This window comes from Mus caroli, unplaced genomic scaffold (genome assembly GCF_978045245.1).
Source record: "Mus caroli unplaced genomic scaffold, Mus_caroli_1 scaffold_8, whole genome shotgun sequence".
NCBI classification, from domain to species: domain Eukaryota; kingdom Metazoa; phylum Chordata; class Mammalia; order Rodentia; family Muridae; genus Mus; species Mus caroli.
Genome location: NW_028227263.1, coordinates 116,790,560 through 116,808,967, shown reverse-complemented (window position 1 = coordinate 116,808,967; position 18,408 = coordinate 116,790,560). Strand labels below are relative to the sequence as shown.

Below are 18,408 nucleotides of genomic sequence, written 5' to 3'. Positions count from 1 at the left end.
GAACATAGTGAGGTTTCTTTGTACCCTTCAAAGCAGTTCTTCAAATGTCACTTTTCTTTTTTTTTTTTGGTTTTTCGAGACAGGGTTTCTCTGTGTAGCCCTGGCTGTCCTGGAACTCACTTTGTAGACCAGGCTGGCCTCGAACTCAGAAATCTGCCTGCCTCTGCCTCCCGAGTGCTGGGACTAAAGGCGTGCGCCAACACGCCCGGCCAAATGTCACTTTTCAATGAAGAAATGTGTTATCTGGTGTGAAGAGAGACCTCAGAGCCCTCCACATACTGGTAAGGAGACAAAGGTACAGGAGTAGGGTCCACTTGACAGACATGTGCTGGGTTTTTGTCACCCCAGCATCCATGTGGTGCTAGAGATAGAAGCCAGGGCCTTATGCATAGTAGACAAGTTCTCTGCACACTTGTATTGTTCATGGCTGGATTAGACTCTCTAGCTGCCTTTCTTTGCTCTCTATTCCAGCAGTCAGGCAACATTCCTTGTATCTCTTCCTCTCCGGACAGAGAGCTGATAGGAAAGTAGACAGTGGGTCTACACGATGGCTCAGCAGGTAAAAGTGCTTGCCATCAAGACTGATGACCTGAGTGTGACCCCTGGAATCCAGATGGTTTAAGGAGAAAGCTGACTTCTAAAAGTTGTCCTCTGACCTTCACATGTGCACCATGGCATGGGTGTACCCACACATAACATAAATAACGCTGCAAGAGAGTATTGTGCTGTGACCCTGCGGGCCCTCCTTCTCACAGCTACAGATCAATGTCATGGTTCTACCTAATACTTACTTCTATGCCCTATGGCATGTAAGCTAGATCATACGGCATAAAGCTACCCACTTTGTTCTCCAGATTTGAAAGCAAAAGTTCCCTCTTCTCTCTCTTCAAAGCTCCACTGTGGCTGCCAATGACCATGATACATCTCCCTTAAGAAGCCTCTCTGGACTGAAGGCTTGTTCTCCCTCTTACATTCTTCTGAAGGATAATGAAATGGCAGTGCCTTTCCACAAATCAAGCTCTCTTTCCATGAATTCCCACCTCCTCATTCTGCAAATTGTAGAAATCTACTTGCCTCTGCCTCTTGAGTTAGGATTAAAGTCCTGTGCCACACCACAATTAGCCTTCTTCTCTTTCCCTCCCTTTCTCTTTTTGGTGTTTTTTGAGACAGGGTTTCTCTGTGTAGCCCTTACTGTTCTCGAACTCAGAGATCCAAGTCCCTCTGCTTCCCAAGTGCTGGGATTAAAGGTGTGTGCCACTACATCTGGCCTTTTTTCTTTTCTAAGTTGTAAACTCTGTACTGATGATGTGGGTAAGTACAGCAGGGGGCCCGTTTCAGAACACAGCAATCATCCTTTTAGGCATCCATATGCCAACTCCATCTGCCTAGGGAGGTGCCCACCTACCCCTTCTGCTGCCGGTAGCTCTGCATGTCCAGTGCAGCTTTTCGAGGGAATGTCCGGAGGAGTTTCAGCACTTGCTGCTTCCAGGACAGCAGCCGCTTCTTCTGTGTCTCTGTGAAAGCCTGGAAAGGGGGAAGAGGAGGATGCTGGACACAGAGGACCACGCTTATAGGTTAGCTGGGAGAGACAGGTACATAGTGGTAACTGAGTGTAGTCGTCTCTCCCTGTGATCAAGAAGAACAAGATGCAAGAAACCCTGACTCTGCAGGGGTGTTTTTTGAGTTGACTTGGGAAACTTGGACAAATATTGGAACCAAGAGCAGGGATGAGCAGGTAGAAGGTGGCCACTCCCCACAGGTGTGTACAAAAGCTAAGCATCTGAAGTCAGCGCTGGGAAGGATGGGATGCCCCGGTGCACCGTTGAGCTCTGAGGGGGCTCCCTCTTGGGAGCCCTAGCAAAGGTCCTACCTCATGAGTCAGGCACTTTTCGATGAGCTGGAGGTAACTGGTGATGTTCTCCTCGTCTGGTCGGGACACCAGCAGCTGGGTGCATACTGAGGAACATGGAAAAGCACAGAGCTTAGTCCTAACATACCCTCTGCCGTATTGCAGCCTTCCCAATACCAGCTGGTGGGTAGAGGAACAAGAAACATGGGCTAGATGAGTCCCAGCCCTTTGCTTAGAGGGCAATGGCTAATATCATCACCCAGACAGGCCTGCTAGAGACCTACTCATACTACATCTCACCTACTCACGAGGTCTTTAATAAGGTCTTTAATAGGGTCTTTAATAAGAAGCAATGCTCCCCTTCTCTAACTTGGACTTGATCCCTGGTGCCTGGTTCACCTGGTATTCTGCCTCAGGATTCTGGGCTAGACACTACTCTCACCTTTGCCCATCACCCGTGTAAACTGGCTGGGGATGTCTCCGTCGGCGACGGGAGCTGGGGCTGGCTCACTGCTATCAGAGGGGGCTGGAGCTGGTGGAGGAGGATAGTTCTCTGCAGCTGGAGGGTCCTTGGCCTCAGTGCCCTTGTCTGATCCAGGGTGGGTGAGGGGAGGCTCAGCACCTGGCAGCAGCGGCTCCCCCCGACCCTCATCCTTGGCAGTAGGGATGGCCTGAAGGACACTGTAGGCCTTGATAGGAGTGATGATGATCTGCTGCAGTTCCTGCAGAGCATTCCGCAGATTGCCACCTTCCAGCACATCCTACAGGGAGGACACAGCTGGGTCAGGCACAAACCCCAAGGTGACAATGAGACTCTGAGGTGCCTATGCAAGGCTCTAGCACAGAGGCCAGCAGAGGGCAGCTGGGCTCATCAGCCAGTTAGACTCCTTTTCCCTCCAAAGAAGCAGCAGACTACCAGACTAAGACAGTTAAGGAGAAGGAAAAACCAGAAGAAGGAAGCAAGGAAAAGACAGAAGGAAGATAAATGGAAGCAGATTCAGGATTGAGTGGAGAAGAAAGTCAATGAAAAGAGCCCTTTCACATCTGCAACTCATCCACGAACTCAGGTCTACTGATAAAGGATGGAGACATTCTGGAGTCACAAACCAGGACAGGGAGGGAAGACAGGGAGAGCATGGGAGGGAGCCTCTCAGGCAGCAGCAAGTAGCCCTTTGAATACAACTTGCTCAGGGTCTCTAGAATCCAGCTGCCCATGGCTGGGGCCAGCAGAGGTCAGATTGCAGCTCCCAACAAGAGGGATCCAAAGCCTTCTACTTGCCTAAACCACAGGGCCTCACCTTCTCTAGGGACTTGAGGACGCTCTGTCTCTCACGCAGCTTTTGGATGCTCAGGGCTATCTTGTGCCGGGCACCTTTGGTGACATTCTGTGATGAGGACAGGAGGAGACAGGAAGCAGAAAATAGGTAAGGAACATAGGGGTAGCCCAACAGAGCGCAGAAATAGAAGAGGCTTGATGAGAGGAACAACAGCCAACTGTGCTGGCCCACCACCTCCCCAGTGCTCTCTCAGATTCACCTGCGACTCTAGGTGCTGCTCAGTGAGGGTCATCATCTCTTCATAGCTCATCTGTGAGAACAGAGCAGCATACTTGTGCAAGCGGAGGCTCTTGAGCCATGAGGGCACATCTGTGGAAAAGGAGGGAGGATAGGTCAAGAAATGGATGCTGGTGATCAAAGGGAGGTTGCAGGCAGAAGTCGGGCATAAGCCAGCAGTAGCTGGAGTCAGAAGCTGCCATTTTAGATACCCTTCCCTAACAGGATACCTGATAGATCTACTGAGCTGCCAGGATGGGACCCATGATTTAGCTCATCTATCAATTATCTGAGCTCTGGCTGGCTGGGAGGGTTATCTATTATTTTCAAACCTGTGTCCTCCCTGAGGTGGCAGCTACAGGCAATTTTCTGTCCTTCTGTCCTAGCCCAAGCCCCGGAGCAGGGTTTCTAGCATTGTCCCCTGGATGCACCTTTCATCCCGCTGCCATCCTCTTGGAAAGTGTTCCGGCTGGAGCCCTGCTCCTCCGTCTGCTCACTGCCAGAGGAGGCCACACTGCTCTGTGGCGAGAGGGGTGCGTGGTCGGGCGTGGTGAAAGCAGCCCGGGCCCCAAGCTCCTCTGGACTCGGCCACTCACCAGGGGCCTGTGGGCTCGTAGGGATGAGTGACATGGAGCGCTTCAGTGGGCTAGGGTGGATTTGGCAGGGGAGACCTGGCCAGAGAAGGAAAAGCAAGAGGTCAGAATGGGGTATCTGAGCATAAAAAAAGACCGTGGCCTGATCAATCTTATAATCCTCGAAGGGGAAAGAGCCAAGGGACTGGACTTCAAGGGGAGCTGTCTACAGATACTGTTCAGCCTCCTGCCTGAACACGCACCTTCCCAGCATGATGTCCGGGGCCTATGAGCGTACCCCAGCCTTTTACTCACACTCATCCAAGCCCAGCAGCTGTGGCTGGGATTAGTTTCACGCCTAACTAGGATCTTTCTCTCATTCTTGCTGCTTATAGCCCCTTGCCTTACAGCAGCCATGCTGGCTGTTTTTAGAGGTAGGGTTTTTTGAGACTGGTTCTCATTTTGTAGCCAGGTTGATCTCAAACCCAGTGATCTTCTTGTGTGCTGTAATTACAGGCATGTGCCACCATACTCAACTAGACAACAACTTTCAAATGTGGAAATTCGGCCTGTTTTTAGATCCTCGCGGCTCCTTCAAAATCCAAACTCTTCCACACACCTGAAAGCCCTAGCCCTGGCTAACACTGATCTCTCATCTCCTACAGGCCAGTCCTTGGCTCAAGACCATCTCATTCTCATCTGACTGAAACCACCCCACTCCTCTTTTGAGAAAGGGCCTCTCAAAATATTCTTGTGCTTCTGTCTTTTAAGTGCTGGGATTAAAGACACAAGCAACCACCCTGGCTCTCTGAACACCAAATGCTTGCTCCTGGTTCACACCAAAGGACTTTGGCACCTGCTCTGTTGTGGCTGATGTTGGTCATAGATGCTGCAGTAGAGAGAGAAGCTCTCCAAGATGCTCAGCCTTCTTGGAAAAAAGACCGACACCCTGACTAGTTTACTCCAGCTATTTCTGCTCAATCATTACACACAACTAACTGTGGCTGGGAAAGGTTCCAACCACCAGCTAGTTACCTTGCCCTCACTGCCCGAGAGCAGACAAACCACACAAATCTTTGATTACGGCTATCCATAGTCAAAAGTAAGAATTCCGGATTTGCCAGGAGTGTAGCACCAAGGTTTGTGCAGCTGCAAGCTCTCATGTAGCACCAAGTGCAGACTTTTCAGGGAGACATCTCTTCAAGGTTCAAACAGTCTCAAAACAATTTCTCAGCCTCTACTCATTCACCCAAACACAGTAAAGGCTTTGCTGAAACATTCCAATCAAAGCCAGACACAAAGGCTTCACTTTACGAATCACTGCACTATATTTATTTGCTTTCTTTTAAAACTATTTATTTTATGTATATTTTATTTTATTTTATGAAGACACTGTAGCTGTCTTCAGACACACCAGAAGAGAGCATCGGATCCCATTACAGATGGTTGTGAGCCACCACGTGGTTGCTGGAAATTGAACTCAGGACCTCTGGAAGAGCAGTCAGTGCTCTTAACTGCTGAGCCATCTGTCCAGACCCCTACACTATATTTCTTTACTTTCTTCCTATCCCCTTTTCTATGTTACTGAAGACAGAAAGAACCCAGGATTTCCTGTATACTAGACAAACTCTACCATTGAACCCAGCCCCACATTCTCAACTCAGCAATCTTAGCAGCTGGCAGTTACCTCCTAAGGCCTACATTAAGTCTTCTATCCTGTCAATGCACTCTAATACTCCATTCCAATTACTCTCCTATCTTTCTATTAACACCAATCACAAGCCAGATTCTCTTGCTTATTTAACCAAACCCCTTTGATGTGCTGTAAAGCAGAGACCTACATACTGCATTATCATATCCTCAACAACCACAGGGGGATGGCCCAGGAAGCTGCTTCCTTAGCACTTACAAATAAGCCAACCAAGTGTCCCTTGTTACTTTCAGGGGACGAGGGAGCTTAAGATAGGGTGTTGCTATTGTGGCCTGGCACTTACTACACAGTCCAGGTTGACCTCAAATTCATGATCTCCTGCTTCAATCAGTCTTTCAAGTGTTGGGATAGGTATGCACCATCACTCTTAGCTAATGAACTGCTCTTTATAAACACGTCTGTGACTAGACCTCACGTCTCTATTTTCCCTGGACTGAATCCAAACTGACCCCTAAGAGGCCTGTAACTCAGGATGAAGGTTACCTTTCCCCATTTCACAGTACACTCCATTTCTGAGATAAGCAAAGGGCTCCAAGTTGGTGCTCTAGGCAAGACAGCAAACACCCAGACGCTGCCACTGCCTTTTCCCTGACCTATCACTGCTGCAGTATTCCTTTCAGCTTCTGCCTCTGGGTCTTGCTCAAGCACCTCCTTTTGGCCCCTGAAAGCTAGGCACTTGTTCCTCTCTGTGCTGGCCAGTCTCTTGTACTGGTCTGTGGGTTTATGAAGAACAGCAACAGGGCCTAATCTAATCACTTCTGCACCTCAGGCTCAGGGCAGTATATATCACACAGAAGCCTTCCAACTGAGTTCCGTAAAGAACAAATGAGTGCTAACAGGGCCTGTGAGCCCAGCACAGGGAATCCAGAAGTTCCTGTGGCAGCCTAGAGAGAAAAAGAGAAAGCCAAAAAGCCTGGTTAGGTGAGGACAAGGCCCAGGAAGCTGAATTCCTTTGCCCCAGTTCCCACAGAGAGGAGAGAAGAGCCAGAGAAAGAGTACAGGCCTTGTTCTGATGGTGAGGCTGAGGTCCCTGTCAGTGCCCAGTGACATCCTACCCAGGAGGCTACCCCGACACAAGCCCCAAAGCACCTTCCATTACTATCTGTGACAATATTGATGCTCCTAGTCAGAAAGTTCTTCAAGAGAGAGAGGATACTGACTGGCCCAGTGCACACAGCCAGTGTCAGGCTCTGCTATTACCCAAGAGCCCGTTGAGTCCTCTACTCAAGGCTCCTTCCAACTTTCTAGACACTGTGGACTCTGGCTTCTGCCCCATTTGGGGCCTCTTGGAAGAAAACAGCACTCTGGGCCCCAAGGCTGGAAAACCATCAATACAGTCTTTGTGCCTATCTTGGTGTGCTTGGCCACCTCTGTTCTCCCTTCTTAGCCAAGGAGTGGGCTGGTGAGGCTGAGAGGGCAGGAAATTACCCCAGCTAGAATGACCATGCAGTTCCTAAGGAACCCTGCTTGGCCTGTGCTGGGGTGGAGGCTGGCCACTGCCTGAGGATTATAAAAACAGGAATGTCGGCTGCAGATCCATGGCCTTGTACTCTCCAAGAAATCCTGCTCTGTCCTTGGCAGTACACCAAACTCACCCTGCCTGCCCTCCCAGGCTAATCTTTCTTCCTACTCAAAAATATTTTAATTGTTTCCTGCTTCCTGCAACTGTCTGATATCCAAATGTTTCATTTTATCCTTCAAAGCCCTAAATTGTGCCCCTAAGTTGTGAGTTCAAATCCTAATTCTACTACCTCTAAAATCAGTGCTTTTGGATAGGAGCCTGTCTCTTTGCCCATATGCAGTCCTCACTGGTTGCATGGTAGCCTAGCATGCACTAATATGATCACTTGCACAATCTATAGACCTGTTTGCTACCCACTGACCCTCTACTGGACACCACCATGCCTTTCAATCATGCTGTGCCCTCTACATGGCATGGTCCTTTCTTTTCTCTTTTGCTTCAGAACCCTATCCAACACTGAAAGCTTTGGTTCTTCAAAGCTACTGGAGTGCCAGGGTTACAGCTCAGCGGTACAGCCTTGTCTAATATGGCCACGATTCTGAGTTCTACCCCCAAGTGTTGCCAAAAGGGAAAGCAAAAACAAAAGAGTTCTGAGCCAGGGAGCACAGAGGCATGGGGTAGTCACTGCCTGGTCATTTTTAGGCAGAGGCAGTGCAGTATACGTGTTCAAGCTCTGAGATCCAGAGCCATATTGCCTGGATTGAATTCTGACATCATGTTGGGCAGATGACTTCTAAGACTACGCCAAGTTTTCGAGTTTACAGCTCTGAAGTCCTCAGACTAGCTCCGAGCAAAGTGCTCAATATTTCCCAGTCATAACCACCATTATTAATATAGCTTCCAAAGCCAGTATAGAAGTATGGTATTCCAAAACCAGAAAACAAATCCAAAGTAATTAGGGTTGCTAGAGTTCTCTGGAAATGCCCTATCTTCCCTGGCCTACTTTAACCACAGCCTGCTCAAAGGGGCTGACGACCTGAGGCTAAATTTTGAGCATTCACCTTCAATCAGGTCATGCTATTCACTGTGTCTTACACTGCTCATCTCAGCTAACATTTCAAAAAGGCACCTCAATACCAGCTCCTATTTCACCCAACCTCTGGACTTAGCTGGTCAGGGCAGCACTAGTCAGAGGTGACTCTGGCCCAGACTGCTCAGGGCCAGAACTTTGCCAGTTCCACTATTTATTCTATGTGAGATCTCAACTACGTGGTTTCAGTTCTTTGAGTTCTAAGTCCTCATCTGTGAAATGGGCCTAATGGTCTAGGAGGCTTAACTGAGACTATATCTGTAATAGTGCTGCTGAAAGCACTTGGCACTAATGCTGAGATATAACAGCTGATGCTCTGCAGTATCAAATTTACAGATATATTTCTCATGTTGGAACCTAAGACCAGAGACAAAAATCCTGAGTGAGCTAAAGAGAACTCAGGTATGATATCCATCCCTGTCACGGGTCCTCAGCAGCCAGTCAGGTATCATAAATGTTGACAGGAAGTGTGGACAGATACTTCAGTGGTTAAGAGACTTTGTTGCTCTTGCAGAAAATTAGGGTTCAGTTCCCAGAACCCACATGGTAGTTCACAACCATCTGACAACCCCCCCCCCCCCCCCAAAAATCAGGGTTTCTCTGTGAAGCCCTGGCTGTCCTGGAACCTATTCTGTAGACCAGGCTGACCTCAAATGCAGAGATCTGGTTGCTTACTTCCCAAGAGATGCTTCTACCACCACACCTGGCCTATCTGCTACTATTGTTCCAGGGGATTCAACACCCTCTTCTGGCCCCTGTGGGCAATACATGCAAGTGTACAGATAAGCTTGCAAAATATCCAACCACACTTTTAAAAAAATGTTAAGAGGGTTATGGAGCCTCATGTACAGGCGTGGCAACTAAGCTTTCCTTCAGGCTGCCACTAGGAGTATTATAGGTTGTGAAGCTTCAGATACCTGGACTTTTCAAGAGAAACTAGAAATTCAGTTTTTAAAACTTTATATACTAAATTTATTTAGGAACAAATCAAGAGCAAAAGAGATGGCTCAGTGGTTAAGAGCACTGGCTATGCTGAAATCAGAGGACCTGGGTTTAATTTCTGCAGCCAAATAGCAGCTCACAACTGTCCATATCATTAACTCCAGCTCCACGTGATCTGATACCCTCCCTCATCTGGCCTCCAAGTACAACAATCAAACAAATGATAAACTGACATACCTAGAAGAAAAACATCCATATACATAAAATAAAAATTAAAAAGGAAGCTGGGCGTGGTGGTGCACAGCTTTAATCCCAGCACTCAGGAGGCTGAGGCAGGTGGATCTCTGAGTTTGAGGTAAGCCCAATCTAGAGAGTGAATTCCAGGATAGCCAGGGCTATGCAGAGAAACCCTGTCTTGAAAAAATTAAACAAACAAACAAACAAATTCACTCAAATATGAGTTCCTAAGACACAACTACAGGTCAGATTTAGCTCTAAGAAGGTCAGTTCACAATCTCTGCACTGCCTCGCACATAAAGTTGAGGCCAAGAGGTGTGATGGGACTTGCCAAGCACAGAGCAAGAGAAGACAGCCCAGTTTATTTTCAAATAGATATGGCACCTAGGAAGATGTCTCCCACCTGTGTTTGCATTGCTCCCAATACTGTTGATGGCCGGCGGCACAGAGCTGGATGGGTGGAAGGGTACGTGTCCGTTTTCCCGGGGTGGCTTGTCCTGCCAGCCTGGCCCTGCCTCTCCAGGGGCCAGCTCTGCAGGTCCACCCCATTCATCTGAGCCCTGGCGTGAATGGTAGGAGGGCTCTGGCCGGGTGCGGAAACCACTAGCTAGCCGCTCTTCCAGGTGGCTCAGCCAGAGGGCTAGCGCATTGCGGTCCTCCAGTGTAGTGGCTGGGTGGATGAGGGCATAGGAGAGGAGTTGGCGGCTCTCCTCAATGAAGGCATTGCTCTCGATGGAGTAGGCCAGCACTTTCTGCAGCAGTCTCATGTACTCAGACTTGGCCTCCGTGTTGCCTGGCTGGAGCAGGGGCAGATGGGACAGCAGGAGGGACACCACCTTCTCTTTGGACTCCTGTTGCCACTGGCTGACGATGGCTACAGTGGGAATAAGAGAAAACATCAGGAGTGTGAGTGGACACTATCAAAACCCCAAAGCCCATGGTCTCTCCTTTGTCTCTAGCCTCTACCTTTCCCATTTATTACCCTTGACCATGTCCCTCACAGAGCTGAGACCAAGCACATGTTCCCACTTCTTTTATTTTTTTTCGAGACAGGGTTTCTCTGTATAGACCTGGCTGTCCTGGAACTCACTCTGTAGACCAGGCTGGCCTTGAACTCATCAGAAATCTACCTGCCACTGCCTCCCAAGTGCTGGAATTAAAGGCGTGCGCCACCATGCCCAGCTACATGTTCCCACTTCTAAAGTCATTCTTGCTAGTTCTATCACCCCTGTCCTCAAACACCTGTAGTGACCTCCAGTCCAGGCAGTCATGTGGAAGTCCTCTTACAACATGAAGGCCCATTTCTTTGCTGTATCTACCTGTCTATCACCACCATCAATACAGCCTCTTGTTTAAATGGAGAAGGTCCTGGAATGCAAGTTTGTTCTCTGGCATAAGATATAGAGTCATCACCAGCTAGACCTTAGGTAAGTCACTTTAGATCTCATTGAACACTGATTTCTTTGTTTGCTTTTGGAGGCAGATTCCTGCTACGTAGCATAGGGTAGTCTTAAACCTTCTCCCAAAATACTCTCTACCTGTAAAACTTGAGAGGAAATTATAGTACCTGATTCACAGTGCTGGCTTGAGACTAATGAGCCAATAAGAAAAGTCAAGTGGGGCTGGTGAGATGGCCCATTGGGTAAGAAAGGCACTTGTTCCTGAGTCTAACAAGCTGAATCTGATTTCTGGGAGGTGTACAAAAACCAGCTCCCTATAAATTGTCTTCTGACCTCTATATTGCTATGGCTTTCAACCATGAATGAATGAGTAAAAATGAGTGAATGAATGAATGAGGAAAAGCTAAAAATAATGAATTATGGCCTAGAATCAAAAATGCTATAAATGGTTGCTGCAATTTTTAAAACTGGTTTCTCTGCCTCCAAGCGACCTCCTCTAATCTGTCCTGTCCATATAGGTGGCTTTATCTTTCCAAACCACTTAAGTTTCTGACCAGAGGTTTACTATGGCAGCCTGAAACCAGACTCAAATTCAAGAACTCACAGCACACAGCAACTTCATTTTATGCCACTTCTCCCAACACCCGTATCATCAGATACTGATTCAGCACGAATGGACCATCCCATCTTCCTTGGGGCTCAACTACATTGTATTCATTCACGTTCCCACAGTGAGACTGATTCAAGGGTTCGCTGTAATCACTTTTTTTAAAATAAAGATTTATTTATTTATTTATTATATATAAGTACAATGTAGCTGTCTTCAGATGTACCAGAAGAAGGCATCAGATCTCATTACAGGTGATTGTGAACCACCATGTGGTTGCTGGGATTTGAACTCAGGACCTTTGGAAGAGCAGTCAGTGCTCTTAACTTCTGAGCCATCTCTTCAGCCCCTGTAATCACTTTTTCCTAGCCAAATAATAAATATTAATTCTGTCTTTCTCTCCACTCCTAGAACTGTGGACTGAACCTGAGGCCTAGAATGTGTTGTTCAAGAAACAGTCTACCACTGAGTTATATATACTCTAAGCCTTCTTTTTACTTTGTACTTTAAGATAGGGCTTCACTAAAAGTGGCCCAGGCTAGCCTTGAACTCATTCTGTAGTCCAGAGAGGCAATGATGTGGTGGTCGTCTTGCCTCAGTATGCTAACTAGCTGCTATTTCAAGCCTTAACCAACAGGCCAATTATGGTTGTGTATGTCCATGTGTGTCCATGTCTGTGTCTCATGGAGGTCACAACCTGTAAGAGTAATATTCTCCTCAAACTATATCGGTCCCAAAAATCCAACTTAAGATGTCAGGCTCACCTGCAAGGGCCTTTACCAAATGAGTCATCTGCCAGTCCAGTTTGGTTATTTTAACATGACACACAAAACCAATATGGAATACTTGATACATCTGAGTATCATCTCCTCTATATGGTTCCAATTTTAGCAGACGTGCTCTTACAAGAGCAGTAAGTTCCAAATTGTTTTTTTTTTTTTTTCTTTTCTGAGACAGGGTCTCACTAGGTAGCTCAGTGTGGCCACAGACTCTGAATCCCTCTCCTCAGCTCCCTAAATGCCGTGCCCTCCTGTATTAAGCCTCAGCTCTGCTCCATCAAGGAAACTCAGAATCCTTCCTACAGTGTAGCTGTTAGGAACTAAGTGAGGTTCAGTTTAAGGTCAGTCCTCTGGAAATAGTTTTTACTTTTTGATATTAGTAGTGTGGTCAGTGTATTTTTTTATGGTTTCTTCCTTTTCAGCAATATACATAGAGTCTAAAGGTACAGGCCAACCAGCCAGCCTAGGAAACAGAATGGGATTAGACCTCAGAAATCTAGATACAGGGCAGTGGTGGCGCATGCCTTTAATCCCAGCACTTGGGAGGCAGAGGCAGGCGGATTTCTGAGTTCGAGGCCAGCCTGGTCTTCAGAGTGAGTTCCACAACAGCCTGGAACAGTAGTTCCAGGGCTACACAGAGAAACCCTGTCTCAAAAAAACAAAACAAAACAAAACAAAACAAAACAAAAAAACCCAATAACAAAAAACAACACTAAAGAAATCTAGATACAGCCAGGCAAGATGGTTCAAGCCTATCATCAAATTCAAGGTCTGCAGGAGATACAGGGTAAGTTCAAGAGCAGCCTTAGCAAAAGCATATCTCAAAAGAAAAGAGAGGGAGGGAGAAGAAGGATGAGAAGAGAGAGCATGCACTGGGGATCCAGCTCAGTGGTAAAGAGCACACATCTAACGTGTGTGTATGAGGCCTCACGTTCAAAATAAGAGAAAAAAGAAAACATCATGTGCCTATAGCCACAATGTAGAATGGATACACAGATACTTGCAAATTACTCCTCTGTACCTTTTGTCTTAATTCTGTAGCCTGGAATTCATATTAGTTTCTAATTCTACTTAAATCTGTAGCTCTTGGAGTGAATCACACAACTCAGAACTCCTGGGGCCTGGCCTGCAAGTCTCTGTTCTCTGTTTTCTTGGACAGCCCCTGTTAAAGTGCCAGGAAATTCATCCATTCAAAGCCACTTTATGATCACAGCACCAGCCCAAGAGTAACAGAACTAGCAGTACTGCAAGCACTCCTCACAAGGCCAACAATGATGGTTGACACTGAGTGCATACTAAGTATGTGCTGTCCACCCTTAACCATTTTATTATTTCTACACACAAGTAAGACCAGGGAAGGTGAAGTGACAGGACTGCAAGTGACAAACATGAGATCTAAGTTGCATGTCCTGGAAGAAACTTTCTCCATTTTATTTTAGGTGTCTTTCTGCATGTGTGTTGATATTTCATGTGCATGCAGTGCCTGTGGAGGCCAGAAGAGGGTGTCAGATCCCCAGGTACTGGAGTTAGACAATTGTGAGCCAACATGTGGGTACTGGGAATGGGCCTGAGCCTCTGGAAAAGCAGTCAGTGGTGACTGAGTCGTTCCTCCAGCCTTCACTGTAACTTTCCATCTTCCAGTGCCAATGCTTTCAGTCTTGACTCCTCTCACATTATACCTGCCACTCAAAGCCAGGAAACTGCCTCTCCCATCTATCTTTATCTGAACCAGCTCTTAGGGTCCACAAAGCTTTCTCCAACCATCACAATATTTAAAATTTAAAATAAAATAAAATTCTGAAGTGGGACAAGTTCTTCCTTAAGTCAGGAAGCCCTTTCTATCCTATCCTTCTACCTCCAACTGGCATGGAGTCACATAACGCTTTGATATCTTTCTTTTTTGGACTTAATGGAACCTTTCATTCTTTTTTTTTAGATTTTACTTTGTTTTTTTTAGATTTATTTATTTATTATATGTAACTACACTGTAGCTGTCTTCAGACACACCAGAAGAGGGTGTCAGATCTCATTACGGATGGTTGTGAGCCACCATGTGGTTGCTGGGATTTGAACCCTGGACCTCCGGAAGAGCAGTCGGGTGCTCTTACCCACTGAGCCAACTCACCAGTCCCGCAACCTTTCATTCTTGATGAGAAATACAGCAAGTAATATTAAGGACAAAGTCAAAGGCCTTGTATTCCAGCTGTCTATACAAGAAGCACAGGGTTGCTGAAATGTGGGTTGCTCAGATTTAGGTAAGGGTATCTGTGAAGGATTAACACTCTGCTTGTAGTTAATGTGCAAGATGTGGCTCAGTGATGGGTGTTTTCCTCCTTGCTCCTGCATCCCTACCCAGACTTCTCAATTGCTGTTGTTTAGGCATTACAGTGTAGCCAGAGGCATCTAAGACACAGAGAAGCCTTGTCTAAACCTTCCCCCACCCCCAGAGTACTGCCAGGACCCCAGGGCTATGGGATGCAGCTTCTCCTCTGGTACTGCCAGGGGACGTGACAGAATAGCCTCAAGGGTTGGGCTCAAAGAAGGACCTTGTTCTATTGCCCAGAAAGGAGAGAGTAATTCTGAACCAATGAAGGCTGACCCTGAGGAAATGTGTGCTCATGTGTCTGAGTGGTGGTGGTAGGAAGGGCGAGCCTCCCAGGACTGGGAAGCATCAATGAGCATTGGAATGAGTCCAAGGAATGTGCACAGCCTCGGGCCTCTTGGGGTGAGCCCAGCTGGGGATGCAGATGACGGGTGGGGATGGAACTTCTAGTTTCCTGCCGAGATCAGAAAACTCTGGCACGGAGTTAAGGCAAGCAGGGGCCCAATGAATACCTGGACGACTGACCCAGATGGTCTGTTGGTAGGTAGTGGTGTCTACGTGTGTAATGTGCCCTCTTTGGGATTCCAAACATTCAGTTATCCTGCCTTAAGTTCTAGCAGAGTATATTCTGCAAGTTCAAAAGGAAAAACCTGCCTGGGTTTAATAAACAAACAAGCAAGCAAATAAATACATTAATAAATTAATTAATTAATTCTGCCTCTGTCTCCATGACTCAGTATACTGTAACCATGGACCAGTTCTTTAAATTCACTGGATCTTGGTCATTTGTTTATGCAACAATGGTTGTAAAGTTACAGGGTTGTAGAGAACAAGGGTGCAAAGGCCTGGCGTGAGCAAGTGCTCAGCACATGAACATAAACATAAACCTGCACTGTTCCTGGGTGGGATCTCCCTTGAGGCTGTCTCAAGGCTATTAACCCGTGGTTCACTTAGCACACAACAACTGGGACTCCCCCTTAAGATTTCCCACAGGGTTGGGGAAATTTACGCAACTATTTACCAAAACCAGACACATGTCTGCTCTTAAGTTAGAATTAATTTTGTAGTGATAAAATTCTGGAAGTGGGTGGACTGGGTTTGGGGAACTAAGCAATGCAAGAATGCCAGCTGTTGCTCCTGTCAGAGATGCAAATTTGGACTCTGAGGACACAGAGAAGGTAAAGTAGATTGTGTGAGTGCCCTCCTTAGCATGATGGCCATGGGATGGAACTGGACAGGTAACCCAAGTAAAGTAGGTCATGACCCTTGGTCCTGGCAAATCATAGGGAGCCAAATATATCTTTGAGACATAAGAGTAAACCCATTTTTATATGTTTAGCGTTGTAACAATCATGTTGGCCTCTCTGGCACTAATCAGAGGGGCTGGGGCTTGGCTTCAGACATACTCTTCTCTGCCTCACCCAGCTCACACAGACACGCGTTCACATTTTTGTTTGATGAACTATGTCAGTAGAGCCTGAAAGGGAAGGGTGGGGGTATCAGAGGATGAGTTCTGGTGACTCACTCACCATGGCCCCTTCTGACCCCAGTTTTCCCACCCAAATTCAGGGAGCCAGAGAGGGAGAGGCTTAAATCTGCTAGATATGGAGACTGACTCAGAAGACTAGATGTAAGAAGAAATGCAAGAACTGTAGACCAGGGAGAGGATGAGGAAGAAGAGATCTTAGCTGCCTAGACCCAATCTCCAGCTACCAGTCCATGGGAACACCCTTATGATTCAAGACACATTCAGACGCCCAAGACTGCTTTTGGAGCTCCAAACAGCAGAGAACTAGGATAAGTAGGGCTGATGACAACTGGGAACTCTAGGCCTCTCTGTCCTGGTTGATTATTTTTGTCAACCTACCACAATTTAGAATTTTCCTGAGAAGAGGAACTTCAATTGAGGCTTCCAGAAGATTGGCCTATAGGCAACCCTGTGAGACACTTTTCTTGATTAATTATCTGTGAGTGGGCCCAGACCACTATGGGCAGGTGATCCTGAGTGGTATTAAGAAAGCAGGTAGAGAAGGTATGAAGAACCAGTAAGCAGTGTTCCTCTGTGATATGTACTTCAGTTCCTGCCTCCAGGTGCCTGTATGGAGTTCCTGCTTTGATGTCCCTTCAGAATGGACTGTAAGCTTTAGATGAATAAGCCCTTCCTTCCCCAAGTTGCTTTGATCAATGTGCCTGCCACTCTAAGACAGGAGATGGACCTGAAGGACATGAGTCACAGTGCTTGGTCTTTATAAGAATCTGGACCCCTCTCTGAGCCCATCCCTTCAGGATTCTCACTTATTATTGGGTCTGGGGTGGAGGTGGGGGTGTGAAGATTCGGAATCTGGATTTTAAGTTGTTCTGACCCTGAGATTATGATAATACATGAGTGGGAAACACAAAGGAATGAAGAACCATAATGAGCAGAAAGAAAGAAATATCAGGAGAGACAGCTTTTTCCCAAGGGCCATGTACCAGTTCCAAGAGGCAGGAACAAGCAGATTACTGGGCAAGTCTACCTAAAGGTGGAAGTGACAGGAGATAGACTTTAGACTTAAAGTCACATCCATTAGGAAGTATTTAAGGCCCCCACAGACTTTATCCATGAGTACTTTCCTGAAAGTGATGCTTTGCTGTAACCCTGACAGACATCCTTCGTGCTCAATATGGGTTATGCCAAGGCCTCCCTCTCTTCTCTCATTCTGTTTTCCTTTCTCTCTACCCATCAGCTTCATAGAAAATGTCTCAAAACATGACAGAGATGTAAGACCTTGGTTCATATATTCACTATCATGCAATTCCTAAACAGTAGTCCTCCAGTACTGGCTGAGCCCTCCCCAATATGCTGATGTAACTGTTTGGAAAGGGCCTCCACTGTTTTGTATAGCATAATGTTCACAGACAATGTGGTAAGAACAAATACTTTAGAATAACATACCTTCACACTAGGAGCTCCAGAGCTATTTAGAGATTCATCCTAGTGCTGTTTAAAGCGTCTCTACTACAGCTTGGAGGAGCAAAACCAAGTGGACCAACCAGGTGGTAGACAGAGCTAATGGTCAATTACTCCCAAGTCAAAGTTGATTCCCTACCCTCTAGCCCAGCAGTTTCCAACCTTTGGGTCATGGACCCCTTTGGGGATTGTGTATCAGATATCCTGTATATCAGATACTTATTTTATGATTCATAATAGCAAAATTACAGTTCTGAAGCAGCAATGAAATGATTTTATGGCTGGGGGCCACCATAACATGAGGAACTACATTAAAGTGCTGCAGCATTAGGAAGGTTGAGACCCACTGCTCTAGCCTAGTCTGTGACCCAGAGCAAGTCACTCAGCTTCCCCATCCATAAAATAGGCTTCCCTTACAGGTGCTGTGAGCGTTAGACAGCAACAGACTGCGCATGCCTGTAACCTCAGACTTAAAGAGGCATACGTCACTGCATTGCAAGTTTGAGGCCAGCATAGGCTGTAGGCTGAGATCCTGTCTCAAAAAAATGTAAAAATCTAAGGCCAAGTGTGGGAGTGCACACCTTTTATCCCAGCACTCAGGCAGAAGCGGAGGCAGGTGGATCTCTTAAATTTGAAGACAGTCTGGTCTATATGGAGAGTTGTAGGCCAGGCAGGGGTGCAAAAATGGGACCTTGTCTCAAAAAACAAACAACCCAAAACCAATAAAATGACAAAGCTCGGAGAAAATGTGTGCACTCATATTGCACAGATCATTTCATAACACATAAGATCAGGAAAGAAGACCCCACATTTAACCTTCTATAGCAATTGGGTTTTTTTTTTTAGAAGTTTTGAAAACAAATGCAAAAACTGAAAGTGCTCTAATAAGTTAACAGTGAAAGCATGTGGCTGACCTGATAAAACAGATAAGGC

At 46.7% G+C, this 18,408-nt stretch overlaps 1 protein-coding gene across 1 annotated transcript in view; it reads right to left on the bottom strand.

Moving 5' to 3' along the window:
- Positions 1–18,408, bottom strand: part of Samd4b (sterile alpha motif domain containing 4B) — a 37,885-nt gene that overhangs the window by 4,817 nt on the left and 14,660 nt on the right. Inside the window, exons 3-9 of the mRNA XM_021167145.2 lie at positions 9,820–10,290; positions 3,834–4,073; positions 3,386–3,495; positions 3,148–3,234; positions 2,292–2,610; positions 1,871–1,956; positions 1,406–1,524 (exon numbers count right to left, since the gene is read on the bottom strand). Coding sequence (XP_021022804.1) covers positions 1,406–1,524; positions 1,871–1,956; positions 2,292–2,610; positions 3,148–3,234; positions 3,386–3,495; positions 3,834–4,073; positions 9,820–10,290 — 1,432 coding nt within the window. The remainder of the gene's footprint in view (positions 1–1,405; positions 1,525–1,870; positions 1,957–2,291; positions 2,611–3,147; positions 3,235–3,385; positions 3,496–3,833; positions 4,074–9,819; positions 10,291–18,408) is intronic.